General features: G+C 38.2%; 1 protein-coding gene across 1 annotated transcript; it reads left to right on the forward strand.

Moving 5' to 3' along the window:
- Window positions 1–3,377: 3,377 nt before the first annotated feature.
- Window positions 3,378–7,725, forward strand: LOC135225522 (osteocalcin 2-like). The gene is made up of 2 exons (XM_064264803.1): window positions 3,378–3,662; window positions 7,479–7,725. The coding sequence occupies exons 1-2, from the start codon at window positions 3,605–3,607 to the stop codon at window positions 7,709–7,711; spliced, it is 291 nt and encodes a 96-aa protein (XP_064120873.1). The 5' UTR covers window positions 3,378–3,604; the 3' UTR covers window positions 7,712–7,725.
- Window positions 7,726–19,978: the final 12,253 nt, after the last annotated feature.

A 19,978-nucleotide genomic window follows, 5' to 3' on the forward strand; every position in this document is an offset into this window, starting at 1 on the left:
AAGGAAAGTTGATGTAATATCTTGATTGTTTGTTTGTTTGTTTGTATGGTGTTTTTACGTTGCATGGAACCAGTGGTTATTCAGCAACGGAACTAACGGCTTTACAGGACTTCTGAACCACGTCGAGCGTGAACTTCTGCAATATCTTGATGTTCGGACCAAGTGACCATCATTCGTTTTTTTTCTTTTTTGCTTAATCTTGAAAAGGCATAGCTGGTTTTAAAGAGCTTTCCTAAGTGTTTCTCACATCTTGGCTTGGCCGTTGTTTTACAGTTTTAATTAAACCTTCCCTTTTCATCTGTACTTTGGACCAAGGTCCCTTCATTCTGCATCCCCACCTCAGGCAGGTAGCGAGAGAGGCTGGCCCAACATGGCTGACGGCAACATGGTATTCATAACCGGTGGACTAATGTTGTTACACATAAAAACAATATACTCATAAAATACCGTTTAATTATGTAGAGATAGATTATTATTGGAGCAGAGTCGCAATTCTAGATTCTTATAATGCTCACCCGAAATATTAATGCCTAAATGAGAGATGAACCTTGAAGCAAAGGAAAGTTAAAGAAGCCGGACAGCTGATTAGGAAGAACCAAAAGGAATCAATTGAAAGTAAAAGACGCAAAGCAGCACAGTTGGAGCTGATGGGAGGCTGCAATGAGTGCCCAATATCTACAGTGTGCCAAGCAGAGCACACTGTAAGTGGCACCCCTCTCAGGGAAGCTTCATGAACTAATTACATTACATGCGCTATCAGGTCTATCACAGATAACGCCATTGACTTTACATGTAAGAAGAATAATCACACTGTAAGACAATCAGTCATCTTGAATGATTGCAAATTTAATCATAGTCCCAAAAACTAATTACGTTCCCTATAGATCAGGATTATGGTATGGGACGATCAATCATATTTTTTGGTGATTAACATTTACCACATTTTTCTGACGAATTTGGTATACCTCACACTGAATGCCTTATAGCCCTGAACCAAATGGATTTCAGAGCTTTTAGTAAGAAGGTATCCATAATATTAGAAAAAGAAAACAAAGGGTTAATTCGGGTATTAACATACATCGATGACAAGTTAAGCAGCCTGTATAGGTAACTATAAACATTTTACATCCGATTAGGATTCGGGTAACAATGAAGAATATGATAATGGCTAATTGACACCAATAAAATCCTGAACGCTATGGTGATGCTAATGATAGAATCTTTTATCTGAGAGGGTAATAGATATTAGGCAAAGCTGCATCATATTTCTGTCTTTAAAGTAGTAGGGAAGCCTAAGGTCTGACCTCCCATTAAGATACTAAGGAAAAATTTGAATGATCCTTTCAGGGTTAGTCTTCATTTTGGGTTGCTTGATCCCTTCCTGCACAGGGCACTTTTACCATGCCTACGCATGTACTTGGTGCATTCTGCAAAAATCCATGGTTTTCCTATGGGACATTTTCATTTTCTTAACATTCCTCTTCCTCTCACGTTGTGTGGTGATGAATCACCTTTCTGAATCGTATTCGTGGGGGCATTTCCAACACCTGGTGATGACCTTGAAGTGACCGATTTAAAGAGGGTAGCTCGTAGATTTAACCCGTGACCGTTAGCCCGCAATAGGCAAGCCTCTTGTCAAATGAATTTCACATCCGGAACATTGTTTGGCACGTAATGCCTACAATATTCTCTGAAACTTTACTTGTTTCAAGGGTTCTAGGGTTTTCCGTCCTATAATCTCTGCATTCAAGCAATAAAGGCCTGGTTATTTTTCGTATTACATTCCCTCTTTTAGGGAGTGGGTCCATCACTTCCGAAGTGGTGACACCCCGCTAATGATTTCACTTCTTTTTTTTGTTGGCGTTTTCTCATGTTATTCTCTCTCTGTAGCCCTGGTCTTGATAAAAACATTCGGCACATCTCTCGCTGCCTCTGTTTTCCCTGTTATTTATAACCTTCCTGTCATTAGGAGGCCCATTATTTCCTTCATGGGTAAACCCCTTTCCTTTATTACCTGCGTTTCTTCGATTGGGTCTTCTTTGGATCCGGGCTACAAGAGACAAATGCCTTCCCCATTCACCTTTCCTTTTAAGAAAACAGCATAAACTATTCCTTTCATTTGGGATCCTCGATCTCGCTCCGTTTTAGGGCAGTGGATCAAGGTCCGTTTATGCTAATGTGGTCGTTCCATGTGAAGAGACAAGCTGTTTATGTTCATGGCCATCAAAAGAAAGACCGTCAGGCGTTCTATAAATCACTGAATTGACGACTATAAAAAAAAAGTAAGAAAGTGCGCCCAAGAAACTGCTGTATGAGCCATGGCCCATGAAGCTTTTAGCTACGGACCGGTGGTGGCCTTTCCTATAGCGTTGCCAGACGAACGACTATGGCTAACTTTAACCTTAAATAGAATAGAAACGACTGAGCCCAGAGGGCTGCAATGTTGGTGGTATGTTTGATGAATGGAGGGTGTTTGATCACCATACCAATTTGCAACCCTCTAGCTTCAGTAGTTTTTTTTTTTATATCTGAGGGAGGTCAGAAGAGTGCGGACGGACAGGCAAAGCCATCTCAATAGTTTTCTTTTACAGAAAACTAATAAAAAATCGTGGACGGTTTCTAGACATCATGTCTCCCAGGCAGTCGGGCAAATCTTATCGGTATTGTCCGCTTTGAAGAGGAAACGTGATTTCTCCAAGTTGCCTGTGAATCATAATACTCTATACTTCGAACCGAGGTTTAGCTGTAAGCAATGCAATTCCATACTAAGCTTATGGCTTTATAAAAGGATTATTTCCTTCGTAAAAGGATTATTTACCGATAAGGTTTTACATAAATGACATAGTTCTAGAATGAAGTATAAAGTTCTTATAAGCCACCAGTAACATTACAATAACGACACCATATACCTAGATAATACATAACTCCCCAAGTGTTCACATAGCTCTTTAATGTATACTCTCATTCAAGTATTAATTCAGAAAATATGATAGAAAGTTAGAAAATCTTCACTGTACTATTTCAGAAGAATGAGCAAGGTGTAGGAGCGATTACCTGTTTTTTTTTTTTTTTTTTTTTTTTTTTAATTTGGGGCCGAAAATATGGCATTCTTTTACTTCCTATTTGCAAACATCAGGTGTACTGTAACGCCTGATAAGAACGCCCCCCCCCCCCCCCCCTCTCATAGCAACCACAGGATCGCTTCCTCCCGCAATGCAATGAACCTCAGGAGTCACATTCGTAGCCCACTGATTCATACGTAGATAACACTTTTCGTAAAGGCCACGTGCGAACTGAACTTCTTTGGGAATGATAACAGCACCTGCAGGGCTATATATAGTATGGCTTACACTCCTCTCATCAGTCAGACCTCCGTCTTGAGGAAGAAGGAAAAGTCCTCTCCAATAATAGCCAAGCTTACTGGTGAAGGAAACACTTGTTCTCGGTTACAATAGTGAAGCTTACTTGTGAAGAAAGCTGCTCACATTACCTCTAGAAGAAAAGCTGGTCAGACGTTGTTAAAAACACGAAAAAGCAAAATTTTTTCTCCACTGAAATTCAGAACTTGCCCTGCATTTCGCCTAACAGAGGCCTTCTCTGCATAATGATTCAGGAACTGACGGTGCCCAGGACATACTCAAGATCTCACAGTCTTGCACATGGTAAGGTAACATTTCTATTTTGTCTATTACCAAGATCATTTTTATCTTTTACATTGAATTGTTATTGCTATACTTGTTTACTGTTCGGTCTATATAGAACTTAAATCCAAGTGTTTAAAATCATAACATAGTATCTGGCCTTTTTGTGAAAAAAATAACATTAATATTCAATGTACTTTAAATGCATTTCATAATTGTGTCTAGAATAAAAAACCAAGGTGAGCCGGTTGTAGGGACATTTTATTACCAAGATATTTTTCATCATTTACATTGAATTGTTATTGCTGTAATTGTTTGCTGTTTGGCTTTAAAAAAATAACTTGGTATCTGGCCCTTTGTAAAAGAAAAAAAAACAACAACATTAACCATACCGAAATACTTCACTTCATATTGAATATTCAATGTACTTTAGATGCATTTCATAATTGTATCCAGAAAATAGAACCAAGTTGGGCCGGCTGTAGAGAGTTACTAACTATAAGATTTTAATAATAATAATAATAATAATAATAATAATAATAATAATAATAATAATAACTATAATAATAATAATAATAATAATAATAATAATAATAATAATAATAATAATAATAATAATAATAAATTGCTTTATATATAAAATTCAAAATCAAATCAATAACATGTATTATCAGTAAGTGAAAAATGTTACAAATAACAGTTCATTTTATTAACTAATACGATTTAATACATTGCAATTTAATCATGACGCTGTGAATTTTTTGTAAGAATATAATAATAATGATAGAAAGATAGCATCGAACCTCCCTGTGGATACAAAGAAAAAAAAGTTTCCACCAAACCCTGGTTTTTAGAATAATATTTTCGCAATAAGAATTGCATATTTTAAGCCTTTTCGTGATGAATGAATTCAGCAGTTCCAATATTGTCTCGAGGCGGAAAAAAAAGACATCATATTCGATGAATCGTGTTTTATTGTATTGTGAGGAAAAAAGCTCAGAAATTTATTATATATAATCGCGTTGAAATTACTCTCCTCTTTCTTAATCCAATACTGAGAAGGTCGCTCTGTGGAAAGAAATTTTCATAAAGATGTCAAAACCGTTGAATTTACAACATCAAATCTAAAATTTATGAGGAAACATCACGTCTAGCTGGTCCGCTGGTATAGTGGTTAAATATCGTGGCATGCCCCTCAGATGCCGCGGGTTCGCGTCTCCCCCAGGGCGATGAAAAATCACCGGCTCTGTATCATGATCTGTTACTGCTGCAGTGTGGAGTCTGCGGTGGGAGGTTGAAACCAACGTTCTGTGGAAGCTTTAATTTTAAATTAATAGCTCCTGTGTGCTTGTTCCATGTGAATAGGTTTCGTCTACAGAGATAATACTAATATGACCCCAAGCAAAGATCGGGGGTCGTTATCTAACACTGATATTTTGGGGGTCAACGTCTTTATGATATTTACAGTCTTTTGTTTATGTTTTTACGGTCATCCAAAACGGGTTTGTCAACTGAACACGCCGCAAAGTTTAATTTATCGTTTTCATTCCCGTTGTGTTGCTTTCGTCTGGGACCACGTGCAAGGCCAATACAGTAGAGGTCAGACAGAGAAGAGATTATCGGTGACTCACCTTCCAGGGTGAGCCACAATTCACCCCACGCCGACACAATATTCCCACCTGACCCTTTTAAGTGACCCGTGGCCGACAACCACAACTTAGGGTCTTTCTGGAGATGTGGCCCAAGAAAATTTGTCTCGGCCGTTTCTCTCCTACTGACTTATACTATATTGACCTTGGGGACCACATACTATTAAATACAATATATGGATTCACGCTTGGTTAGTAATAATATCCAAAAGGTAATTGAAATGATGTTTTTATTTGTATGTAAATTGCTCTTATGTTTTATATATATATATATATATATATATATATATATATATATATATATATATATATATGTGAGTGTGTGTGCCTTAAAATCTGTTGAAAGATGTGAATATTATTGCGAAAGTAAGACAACAGTCAGGGCTTGGCATGAAATTTTTTATTTCATTTTGCGCATGGAGGTAAGATGCCAGTTATTATTATTATTATTATTATTATTATTATTATTATTATTATTATTATTATTATTATTATTATTATTATTATTATTGTAAGAAGACCCTCCTTTAAACAAATTCTGTTGAATAAAATGGCAGAATTCAGCGAATTAATCTTATATATTATCTTTTCATCTTTTATTCTTATTATTATTATTATTATTATTATTATTATTATTATTATTATTTTTTTTTTTTTTTTTTTTTTTTTTTTTTTTTTTTTTTTTTTTTTTTTTTGCTCTATCACAGTCCTCCAATTCGACTGGGTGGTATTTATAGTGTGGGGTTCCGGGTTGCATCCTGCCTCCTTAGGAGTCCATCACTTTTCTTACTATGTGTGCCGTTTCTAGGATCACACTCTTCTGCATGAGGCCCGGAGCTACTTCAGCCTCTAGTTTTTCCAGATTCCTTTTCAGGGATCTTGGATCGTGCCTAGTGCTCCTATGATTATGGGTACGATTTCCACTGGCATATCCCATATCCTTCTTATTTCTATTTTCAGATCTTGATACTTATCCATTTTTTTCCCTCTCTTTCTCTTCAACTCTGGTGTCCCATGGTATTGCGACATCAATGAGTGATACTTTCTTCTTGACTTTGTCAATCAACGTCACGTCTGGTCTGTTTGCACGTATCACCCTATCCGTTCTGATACCATGGTCCCAGAGGATCTTTGCCTGATCGTTTTCTATCACTCCTTCAGGTTGGTGCTCGTACCACTTATTACTGCAAGGTAGCTGATGTTTCTTGCACAGGCTCCAGTGGAGGGCTTTTGCCACTGAATCATGCCTCTTTTTGTACTGGTTCTGTGCAAGTGCCGGGCATTCACTTGCTATGTGGTTTATGGTTTCATTTTTCGTATTGCACTTCCTACATATGGGAGAGATGTTATTTCCGTCCATCATACTTTGAACATATCTGGTTCTTAGGGCCTGATCTTGTGCCGCTGTTATCATTCCTTCAGTTTCCTTCTTTAGCTCTCCCCTCTGTAGCCATTGCCAATTGTCATCGCTGGCTAGTTCTTTAGTCTGTCTCATGTATTGTCCGTGCATTGGTTTGTTGTGCCAGTCCTCTGTTCTTTCTGTCTTTCTCCTGTCTCTGTATATTTCTGGGTCTTCGTCTACTTTTATTAGTCCTTCTTCCCATGCACTCTTTAGCCACTCATCTTCACTGGTTTTCAGATATTGCCCCAGTGCTCTGTTTTCGATGTTGACGCAGTCCTCTATACTTAGTAGTCCTCTCCCTCCTTCCTTTCGTGTTATGTATAGTCTGTCCGTATTTGCTCTTGGGTGTAGTGCTTTGTGTATTGTCATTTGTTTCCTGGTTTTCTGATCTATGCTGCGGAGTTCTGCCTTCGTCCATTCCACTATTCCTGCGTTGTATCTGATTACTGGCACTGCCCATGTGTTTATGGCTTTTATCATATTTCCGGCGTTGAGTTTTGACTTGAGTATCGCCTTGAGTCTCTGCATATATTCTTTCCTGATCGTGTCCTTCATCTCTTGGTGTTTTATATCCCCTCCTTCCATTATTCCCAGGTATTTGTATCCTGTCTCATCTATGTGTTTGATGTTGCTCCCATCTGGTAGCTTTATCCCTTCAGTTCTCGTTACTTTGCCTTTTTGTATGTTGACTAAGGCGCATTATTATTATTATTATTATTATTATTATTATTATTATTATTATTATTAGTGCATACCAGTAATTAAAATTTACACTTGTCTTAACAGGGGAATCAAAGAGTCGCACCTGTTCTTCCGAGAGCAACCGAAGCTTGCGGAGTGTCAGCAGCAATGTCAGCAGCAGCAGCAGCAGCGCCACAAGTCAGCAAAGCTACAGCAGCGTCGAAACAACAAGTCAGCAGAGCAACAGCGCCAACGTGAACAAAAGCAAAAAGCTGAGCAAGAAACGCAATACGATTGACAGCGATCTGCTTACGTACTTCATTTGCCGGCGTCCATGAGAGCGTCTCTCTCTCTCTCTTCTCTCTCTCTCTTCTCTCTCTCTCTCTCTCTCTCTCTCTCTCTTGATAATGCTTGTTATTAAATGATGACAGCTTTGTCTCTCTCTCTTCAGATAATAATTATAATGACAATGTCCGTTAGTGTAATCTTTTTCTTTTTTATAATGCAAGAGTAATTTTTATACAAATAAAACTGAATTTATATTACCTTTCGTGTATTACTACTAACCAAGTGTGAATTAATATATTTTATTAAATATTATCTGGTCACAGATGGCAGCAACACAATGGAAAAAAAATTATATTTCAGCACCTAATTCCTTAGAGTAGTAATTTTTACCTATTCCTTCAAATCTTCAACACTGACGATATAAATAATCTCGGAAAACTGTTGAGTAGAATTGTTGCCTGAAATTATTTATAGTACTACCAGGGGGCTGCCTATGAAAAAGTCTGTCCCAGACTCACACACACACATACATATTTAGTTACATGCGTCACTTCATGACACTTCCATTTTCGCCCTAATTTTAATAAAAAAAAAAAAAAAAAATTCAACGTGCATAAGAATGCAATGGTGTGTTTTGAGTATAGAACACCTCGGTGTTTTGCCCTAAGTCCAATTCGTCTCACTGCCAAATAAATCACAGACGTCCAGAACATCATAAATGAGATTAGTGTCAAAATATAAGTTCAGCATAGTTTCATTCCACTTAACATATCTTCAAAACTTACAATTTCCCTCAAGACGCTGTGAATATAATAGCTCTACGTGAACACACTCCGAACGAATTCCCTATGGGATTCTTGGATTGGCTACAGCGAATGCTGAGGCATACCCTTTGAGAACATCTGCATAGCCATTAACGAGCCCTTTAGACGAATTCTCAGGAATATCCGTCCCTTGAGTCTTTTGTCTAATTCCCTATCCAATTCCGTATACACCCCATTAACGACCTCCAGCAGTCATTAGCACTTTTCTGGGATAAGTCTTAAGCTCCTCACATTCTTCTACAACAATTGTGTAAAAACTTCCTAGGGGCCTGATAACTCATTAACACCTTCCCTCAGCGGTCGAGCCTTCGACCCTATCAAGGGCCATTTAACTTTGATCTGACTAGAACCCTTTTCACACCTAGTACCTCCTCCCACTCTCAACCTCTTCTCTCTCCTCAGCATTGTTGTTCATTGTGACACTCGTTCCGGTCGAAATATTGTTCTCTTTCCAGAACAAAGAAAAGTCTCCATATGAAAACATCCAAGATGGCAGCCGCAGAGGGGGATACAATAGACTAGGGTCGCCCTTACAAATCAGTACATTAGGGAACCATATCAGAGGAAAGAAGCTCTTACCACAATAGTCCTACGCCGATAGCTGTCACTTGGACCTCTGTAGTACATCTTTCGAGTTGAGGGAGACTTATCTGGCCCAGTGCCTTGGCTTACACTTTAAGCCTACGAGCCCTTCCTAACACAGACCCATACTCCAAACGAATCCCATACTCAACACCACAACCAAGCTCTTCCATCCAACGGGCTGGTGCAATCAGTCCCCAACTTGCTCCCTTCATTGGCAGTGAGAAGATACCAGCTACATCAGCCATCATCCCCACTGGCTCATACTGAAACGAACGTCAAAGTCCACCGACATCAAGTAATGTGCCGAGAGAACTGTATTTTCGATTTGAAATCAGTGTCTGAAATCCCACCTCCCATTCTTTAACCTAATTCTCCAACCATATTCATATATCCTCAAAACCCCCCTTTTGAAACTGTTTCCCTAGATTCCCAGTCCAGTGAAAACGTGACATAAAACTCTTTTGCAGTGATAGACATATCTTAACAAGTATTCTAGATGAGCTCTCCTTGGCATAAACTGCCGAGTAATATTTTGCTTCAAACCACTCGTAGACGTTAATGAAGTAGTGCTTTGTGCTTGCACTTCAACAGTAAAGTTAAGTTCTTTGCAACATCCCTAGTGTTCAGTCGCTACAACTCCGAATATTTTGCAGATTGTACCAGCAGTGCTGTTGTGTCTACCTGTGTGACACTTAACAGTCTTTAAACAGAAATAGTTACAAAAGGAAGTACCAAATCAGTGATGACAGACACTTACTATTTTGAGTGTTTCTTAGTTGTTCTGTAGCAGACCCGTCAAAGGAATCCTATTTTACTCTAGTAAGAGTTAACTTTTAGGATTAAGTCTAGCTAATTTAGTTATCACCTTCGTACCTGGTGTGGAAATAGTTAGTGTTTGTAACCTTGTTTAACGTACCCTACAGTGACACGGGGTTCAAAAGTAGCCCGGTAATATTCTTTGCATTTTATTGAATTATTAATTTTAGTGGGCGCATAGTGTTTTCTTTTGACCAATATCTTTGGTTTCTAATATATTTTCCATATTACTCAAACGACTACTTTCTGTTCACTTTCTCCCTTTTCATTGATCGTACAGTCACTAATGATTTACTTATCCTGTTGCTAAGGCACCCAAATTGAGCCAAGTCATTGATTTAGTCAATCAATTGATATTTATTACAACCCTTGCCTCAAATGAGATCGCGGTTGGCACGTGACAAATATATATATACATATATATATACATATATATATATATATATATATATATTATATATATACATATATATACATATATATATATATATATATATATATATATATTATATATATATATATATATATATATATATATATATATGTAATGCAATACATTATTTTAATACAGATATTTTCCATATCTGTAAATAAACCCATGACCCAAGGGGTCATTGGCGAGTTAGGAGGGTGATCAATAGCCATAACAGGACGTAAAACTAGACCATGCCATGCAATGCTTGCAGTGGCCTGGTTGCATTTGTCTGTATAAACAATTCTCATCTCTTGTAAACAGGTCACAACACCTTCCATGGGAAGCTGTTGACCTATTCACCTGTAGCGGAAACACATGACTTCCGAGCCGTATGGCTACGTACTTGTTATTCTTATAAAGGCTGAGATAGCTAGTGTAAAGATATCGATGCGACCCTCTGTAAAGTCAGTTCTACCTAAATTCTCAAACTGAGCGGTCATCTGACCAACCTTTCCTATACTCCAGTGATGGAGCAGAGAAATAAAGTTGTTAAGAAGTTAACTCAGGAAGTTTGAGTCATCTCCCCAATTCTGATGAAGAACAAAATCTACTTGATGTCACTTCAACGAGAAAGGGAATGAACCACAATGCTTGCTATCACAGTCGCAAGAATAGACATATAACTGATCTCCGTCCTATACCATTGTAAGTGGTGGACCGAAGACAGTTAAATATACAGCAGGCTAGAAATGTCCTTTAATATCTAATTCACTTTACCTTGGAATTAATAGATTTACATATATGTTAACCAAAGGGGAATTTTTCAATCGATAAGAAGTTCGTCGGTTCACGGGCGCGAACCATCGAACCAACAAATTCAATATGCACAGTGAAGCATCTAGACCACACAGCCAGCGCAAGTCACCTAAAAAAAAATAAACCCCTTCGGTTAACATACATTCCGAGGTAGAGCGAATTAGATGTTAAAGGAAATTTGTAGCTAGCTGTATGTATATGAATCACGGTAATGTGATATGACTCATACACACACATATCTATATGCTATATATATATATATATATATATATATATATATATATATATATATATATATATATATATATATATACATATCATACCTTCCTTTGAAGTATACTCCAACTACCTGGGCCTTGGTCTGATCTCTCATATGTTGATCCACCCACAGGTTATCTTTATTGATGCAGTTGTGCGTGGTTATACAGTGAAAAAATTTTATTTAAAAAGAAAATCTCATGGCACCATAAAGACTGTAAGTCTCCTAACTGTTTGATAAACGTTATCAAACGGATTGCAAGGATAACAAGAGCCGAAGATTAGACTTCAATGGACGAAGAAAAAAAAAAGTCAAGGATCTCTTACATTTTATCGCGTGAAAAAGATATAAGAAATAAAACGATATCATAAATAATGGAAAAGTTACGGGCAGTTTGAATGCTATTTTCGTCTTTATTTTTTGAGTAACGCGTTCGTAAGATTTTGTATAATTACTGAAATATTTACGGTTGATACAGAGGTCCTTCGAAGCAATTCCAGTAAACGTATAAAAGGTCCCTAACAACTTACTGGGTAAGGAGGTCAGACAGGTGTCAGGGTCAAGGTTAAATTTGTTTTTGCGGAATCTACCCTTTCTGTCTCGGCATGTGAGCCGAAAATTAAGTGACTGGTAGCTGACCGGGCACGTGGACGGTAAATGGGTATGTGACGTTTCAAGTTACGTAAGCGCGAGGTCTCATTCATTACGTTTGGCTGACGAATCTGACGTCTTAGCTTGTATTCGACAGAGAAGCTTCGATAACAAGTGGAACGTTTGGACTCGCTTGTGATCATTTTTAAACTGAAAAAGTAAAAATTGCGCCGGTTTTTCTTCAGCGCAATAGAGTTTTCTGTACAGAACATAATCAAGGCCACCGAAATAAAGATCTATCTTTTTAGTGCTGTGGTGGCCTGTGTTGTTGCGTTGCTAGAATTTTAACCTTAAATAAAATGAAAACTACTGAGGCTAGAGGGCTGCAATTTAGTATATTTGATGACTGGAAGGTGATTGATCAACATACCAATTTGCACCCTTCAAGCCTCAATAGTTTTTAAGATCTGATGGTGGAAAGAAAAAGTGCGGACAGACGAACTATGTAGGCTCAATACTTTTCAGAAAACTAAAAAAGTGGCGCACAAATTGGAGAATACTAGTGCTATGTTAAGGTATATAGTTATGTAATAGGTAAATAAGTAGTCTAAAAAAAATTGCTCACAAAATGGAAGCATGAGAGTAAACGATAAACGAGTAATGCAGTGCATCCATAAATAATAATCAAGTCACTTAGTCATTAAACTCAGAATTTTTTCTTAAGCAGGTCATTGAGAGTACTTGGTCTGAACAACTGTAGTCATCTATCTCAGAAACTTTACCTCAACTCTAGTCTAAATCTGGAGAAATTTTGCCTACTTAGGACCCTATAGGATAACTGAATCCGAGGATACTTCCAATACCTCTTCGGTCCAAGCTGCAATGTTTTCACATTTTTACAAAAATTCTTGAAGAAAGTAATTAAAATAATTATGCGGAAATATTCCCATAACTTATATTCTGGGCTTTTTATGCAGATACTCTTAGAAATAGGAAAAATATTAGGCCCCGTCCACACGGCCGAGCTTTGCTCAACGACCTTTGTTCGATGTGACGTCAGAAGTGGAGAAACTGCGGCAAAGTTCTGACTTTTCCCGCAGTTTCTCCGCTTCTGACGTCACATCGAACAAAGTTCGTCGACCACAGCTCGACCGTGTGGACGGGGCCTTAGAAACAACCGGTACACCCAAGACTGTGACCTGAAAACCAATTAGCGAGTAGTCCAACCACTCCAGTGGTTAACAGGAACAGAAAGCCTTAACGTAAGAGGGAAACGATAATTCTTCAAATATCATTCAGCCCATGTAGAGGGTAGTTGCATCAGTGCACCTCATGAGGAGCACTATAGGTATTACTTGAAGGTTTTTGGAAGAGTCTCTTCAAACCCTAGCTTCTTCACTTTCCATGCCTTTTACTATATCGTCGTTCATATTCTCTTCCGCTCATCTTATTTTCCACGCTCTCCCAACAATTATCCCCATATATTTTTTTTAGCGCCGAATGACCTCATAGGTCCGAGCGCTTGCCCTTTTGCCTAAGTTTAATATCTCGCTTCCAATTATTACTTAGATTTTGACTGGAAAGATCAGTACCTAATTTATTAATGATCTCAACGCAACAATGCCTTCGTGAAGAGCTGAGGAAACCTTGTTTTCGGTAACCCACAGGGTAGTGTGGGTGATGTGGCACTGAACAGCTGCTGTTCATCCTCTTCTGGGCTTGAATCCATCCGTGGAGAGATATCCTTACTTTCATTCCCAAATTAGGATGCGACGTTTTCTCCGGTATACGTGTCCTGAGATATTAGGCAATCGAGAGGTGCAAAGTTCATTGTACATAAGCCGTTCTTCTTACGTATGTATGCTCAAGATTGTTATATATAATGCCATTTACCGCCATGTCTTCTGGGTAATCCTCCAGGGTAATTCCCCATACGTGGGTTAGGATGAGCGATTGTTTTCGGAGAATAAAACCATTTCTACGACGTCAAGATCCAGCGATGCTGTTATCTCTTTCCGTTAGAACGACAAACAAGAATTTCGAACCATTCGTCCTACACATCACTGATGTCAAGAATACACAAACAGAGAAGCTCATCAGTGTTAAAAAATGTGTCATTTTTTCCTCAAGAAAATTCTTAAAGATTTTAGGGTGTGTCGCAAATCTCACCCTTCCCGATCTTTCCCAGATCATGACCCCCAAGGATTTTTCGTGGGTTGTTAGCTAGTACTCATAACTCTCTCTCTCTCTCTCTCTCTCTCTCTCTCTCTCTCCTCTCTCTCCTTTTTGTTTATTTTTTTACGGTAATCCCCAGCGGTCTTGTAATACACACGCAACAAAGATGGATACACATCGGGTTAAAAGCCTAGGGGGTCACTATCTATTGAAGATCCTTTTCTCTTATCGGTGGTTGTAAATTTACTTCTAATATTAAAACGTTCGATAAGATATAATTTTTGAGCGGCATATTTTTATTTCATGGTAATTGTTCAGGAATTAAGCCTGACGTCACGGACTCCTTAATTTGACACTATATTCCAGTTGGATACAAATAATTATGGTAACAATAGCATCAAACATTTCCGAGCTTAATAAGCTTCGTCGCACTAAACAAAGTATCAAGAGAAGAAAGACTCTAAGCTTCATATGTGAAGAGAAGTATATCATTATGACCATTAAAAAAGATGGCTTTGAAAAACGTGATAATCGTAAGCTGTGTATATTAATGACTTTAAATCCGAGGAGCATGTTCATTATAACCTATGTCTCTATAAATTTATCTTAAATATTGGTATCTTCAATGAATAAATATAAAAAACCTTATTAGTGATAGGACCGATCAACTTGCCAAATTTCAGTGGTTTTGGGCGAAAATAGATTTGATAACTGTAACATAAGCACTGTATAAAAATGCGAATATAAACATATGTTTGTTTAGAACACTTGGAAAATTTGAATAGGATTTTACAGTTGATCATTACATTAACGGTGCATGTAGAAAGAAAAATTTATAATATACAAAATGAAAAACAATAATATTGCAAAGCTTTTGCTATTATTGTTGTTTTCTTCATATTCTATAAAAACCGAAGAGCGGCGATATCGTGGAAGAAGGGATGGAAGACAGAAAACTGTCAACGCCGCCAAACCATTAGGTTTGTATTTTTACTTGGAGGACGCTGATTACGATCATGAATTTGTTGTATCATTTCATTAGTTAAAATATTAGTATATCTGTAACGGAATAAAGGACGTAAATGGACGGACAAATTGGTATTGATTACAAGTGTAATTCTAGAGTTCTTCCTTCCGTAGGTAATGAATTCGCTACGGTGTCTGGAAACAAACAAACGCAATCCTTCATTATCCTTTTTCTGACTGTCGAGAACTACTGCTTAAAATCCGGTATCACTTACGCCTTTATAAGGAGACGTCGTGACTTCTTGATGTCACTAAAAGATGGACCAATGGCATCTACAGGTTATTTCTAGGTGACCGGGGAGCAGCTCATCATCATCGAGTTCCGTTGCGAGAGCTCTCCTCGACTTCCTTCAAGATGTTCGTTTGAATTTTGCTTGTTCTCTTTATATAATTTTCTGCTTTGGTTTCATTTCACATTTTATACTCACGTGCTGAAAAGAAAAAAAAAAGTTCGAATTGTTGACAATTAAACTACATATATATATTTTTTCCTCTGAAAAATATTTTGCAAAAATTTAAATATTTTCTAAAAAATTTTATGTTACATTCATTGTCCTATTCCTAGGCGATTTTTAAAATGATTTTTGAAATAAAAATACTATGGCTACCCAAGTTAGAGGGCTAGGGAAAGTTGTGCATTATGATCATTTCTGTATATCTGCCTCTCCATCTCACGCGTAACGGAAGCTTACATTTGCATCATGCCAGGGATTACGTCATCTCTAGGAAAAGTCGTTTCAGCGTTGACGAATCGTCCTCGTGATTGGTGACGTAGCCTTATCCCATCGATTCGAGCTGTTTCCTCTTCCTTTTCGTTAACTGACTTATCTAACCGTTCGTTGTCATGATAATTATTATCATCATAATCAGAATAGATAATTATTATCATCATAATCAGAATAGATAATTATTATCATCATAATCAGAATAAGTGGCAGAGGTGTATCGCATTAATAGTGAATGACTGTTAAAACGCCCACCTTCAAAAAGGAAAATTAAATACAATAATGGGTACAGATGACTCACTTCCTGTTCACTACTACTCGGGCGTTCGTTTTAGGAAAAGGACGAGTTTTCCTATTCGTACACAGGATGTTTTTAAGAACCTCGCCATGCATAAAAGACATAAAAGACAAGTTCGTGTAAATTTTCGTCCATAACTAACTCTTCTACTAAGACTTACAGAGAGAGAGCTCCTGGCTGGAAATCCAACAGAAAAATTTCATAACATTTCAAAGCAAGCAGAAAACTACTTTACCAATTCAGGGATATCTGTATTTCGTGAGATTTCACTGATCAACTTGTGCGAAGAACCGGAAGCAAAATCAGGTGGTTTACATCCAACAAGATGAACATGAAAATACGGGTCTTTCTCATCGTCGCTCTGATAACAACGGCCCAATTTGACTTCGTATTCGCAAGACCGAAAGCTGAAGCGCTCAGACTCATTACGACGAGGACTAGAGTGGTCATCACGGCGCCCGTGAGAGCTTGCAGCCAGAGATGTCATGTTCGCACGGCGGGATCAGAGTGCAAGCTGGACTACAGCTGTCTTTTTCCATCTTAACTTGTGTGATAATACTCCAGTGAAATATCGCGGAGAGATCAAGGTTTGCCCTCGAAATTGTGAAACAAAATGAAGGATATGTCTGAAAGCAGGTTGGAAGTGGCTTGTGCTTTCAACACGTTTCTCAGTCCAAATCCCGCTCTTTTGCAATGTAGCCGAAAGCAGACTAGTGAACTTCGTCAAAGGGAATTGGCGGGTTTTGATAATGACTGACGAACAATGGACATTGCACCTGTACTTGCAAGATGAGAAGACTCGTCTTCATTTCATGAAACGGTGCATGTATTCAAGCTTGCCAGCTGTTGATGTCCACGTCTCCTCCTCCTTTGTTGCGATCTAACAGTTTGGATCTACTCCAGAGCGACTGCTTTCTATCGCCAATCTTGTTCCCTGCTGAAGCATTACACCCTCACTTGCTACTTTGATAAGTCATTTCATACTAGTGATTACTTATTAAAAAAAACCGTGAAAAACTGCGTCGAACTTCGGCACAGTCGAGATTTCTGTACAGTGTATAATGCTGCATGAAACACCCAGCTACGGCCCGGTGGGGGCCTACGTTGTCAGCACATATAGCGGTGCCACACGCACGATCATGGCTAACTTTAGACGGCTGATTCAATTTAAAATGTTTGATGATTGGAGGGTGGATGTTCAACATACCAATTTGCAGCCCTCTAGCCTCAATAGGTCTTAAGATCTCAGGGCGGAGAAAAAGAGCGGATGAACAGACAAAAAGCCATTTCAATAGTTTTCTTTTACAGAAACCTAAAAATAAATGAAATTTCTCCACGTCATTGTTGGGCAGAACAGCAAAAACATCAAATCCATTTCACCACATCTGTATGTCTAAGACAGAGGTCTGAACCAAAGGAAAAAAATTCCAAATCTAGTACGAAGATGGATCAGCCGATTGTTCGATGCATTGTGAGAGCCCTTCATGATCTCTAATCCAGTGTAATTCAACAGTGAACTCACAATGATTCTTTGTGGTTCCTGTCTTCCTTTTATGAGATATGCCATTATAACTGAGAATTATGTTGTGACTTTGTTGTTCTCAATAGCAATGCTGCCTTCGTAAGACTAACTCATTTTGTATGTAATCCTAAGTAGTAACTGAAGTGGGTAATAACAGACTGACATTAAAATAATATGTAATATGAATGAACTGTCCTAAAGATATCAATAAAACTGTAAAAGATTTTGCTATTTGTGTTATTTTCCATGATTTACAAATGATTTTCCTGAAATATTTTACATTTGGATTACTTAGAAAAGACTGATAATAAATAACTTGAAGTTAAATTTGGAATACTTTAGAGTAGTTTTTATACGTCTTGAAACCGCAATTCCCCATTGCCTTTTTCCTGACTTATATTTTACTTATATACCAGAGTGTGATAACTATCCGTTGGTTCCCCATTTATTTTCTTTCCCTTATTTTTTTTAATTTCCTAATTCTATTCTGTGGAGGCTCGCCACACACGTGGTGAATAGAATGCTTAAAAATATATGGGGTAGAGGAAAACACCATCAGGTTCCTAAAAAATACAATGCGCAACTGAATACAATACTTTCAAGCTCTGGAGTAAGACTAGCAGAGGTTAACATCAGGAGAGGGATCTTCTAGGCGGCTCACTGTCCCCACTACTCTTCGTAGTAGCCTTGACTCTCATGACAAAAGTAATGCAGAAGATAGATGCAGGCTACCAACTCAAGAAAAGGAGGCAACAGAATTAACTATCTGATGTTCATGGACGACATCAAGCTGTATGGTAAGAGCATCAAAGAAATAGATACCCCAATCCAGACTGTAAGAGTTGTATCAGGGGACTTCAGGATAGAGTTTGGAATAGAAAAATGTGCCTTAGTCAACAAACAAAAAGGCAAAGTGACAAGGACTGAAGGGATAAAGCTACCAGATGGGAATAGCATAAAAAAAACTCTTTTATGCTACTTTTTAACCGCTGCCACCAAATCCTTTAATGGGATATTTCCCATTACTTATTTGATAAGCGTGTAGCTCAAACGTCAGGCAAACCAATACACACTGCCCCTCTCTCTCTCTCTCTCTCTCTCTCTCTCTCTCTCCTCTCGCAACTCCTCTCTCTCTCTCTAAGCGACCCCTCTCTCTCTCTCTCTCTCCACCTCTTTCTCTTCACTCTACCAGGTAATGAAAATGAGAGTGTTGCATCATCAAAATAAACATTTATTAACAGCGAATAAAAAACGAATCAATTCTATTAAAACCCCAACAGTAAAATGTCTGACTATATGCAGTCACCAAAAAGTCTACACCCCTCTGGGAACTCTCTGTCCCTCCTCATTGCCAGAACCGTCTGTTTCAAAGACACAGAACACATCCCGGTAAGTACACTTAAGTTTAGCAACAAAATCAAAGATCAGATATTCTTAAAAATGTCAAACAGACAACAAGCCGCTCTTTGGCTAAAGTAATCTTAACACTCACCCAAGCAGCCGGAACACTATAAGCACTATATAACAAAGACTCCCGGTGAGGGCCACTGCATCTTGCCTTTCTCTCGAAGACGCCTCAATCAAAAATCCCCCATAGACTTGTGTATGATACTCTTTTAACAGAAAGAGGCACATACGAACACACAGTTCGTTAACGCCTCACGATCACCGGCCGCAACCAGTTTCACAAAGGCACTTTGAGAAGAGTTCATAAAACTGTCGTACATTGACTTGTCTAACTAAGCAGTTTTACCTCACGCCACCCACAGAAACTCATTCATCAGCTTTCTCGGGTCGTCGCCTCTGCACTGTTCTTCACATTCCATAGGTCAAAGGGAACACATTGGCAATATATTATTAATCAAAAACCCTAGGCGTTATACATAAATGAGACAGGATACAAATAACTGGGAATAATAAAGGGAGAGGACATAAAACAAAAGAGATGAAGGACATGATCAGGAAAGAAAATATGCAGAGACTTAAGGCGAAACTAAAGTCAAAACTCAATGCCGGAAAAAAGGTGAAAGCCATAAACAAGGGCTATACCAGTAATCAGATACAGTGCAGGAGAAGTGGAGTGGACAAAGGCTGGAATCTGCAGCATAGACCAGAAAACTAGGAAACACGTGACAATACACAAAGCACTTCACCCAAGAGCAAATAAAGACAGACTATACATAACATGAAAGGAAGGCGGGAGAGAACTACTAAGCATAGAGGACTGCGTCAACATCTTGAGCAGAGCACTGGGGCAATATCTGA

The sequence above is a fragment of the Macrobrachium nipponense genome, chromosome 13 (assembly GCF_015104395.2).
Source record: "Macrobrachium nipponense isolate FS-2020 chromosome 13, ASM1510439v2, whole genome shotgun sequence".
Taxonomy (NCBI): Eukaryota; Metazoa; Arthropoda; class Malacostraca; order Decapoda; family Palaemonidae; genus Macrobrachium; species Macrobrachium nipponense.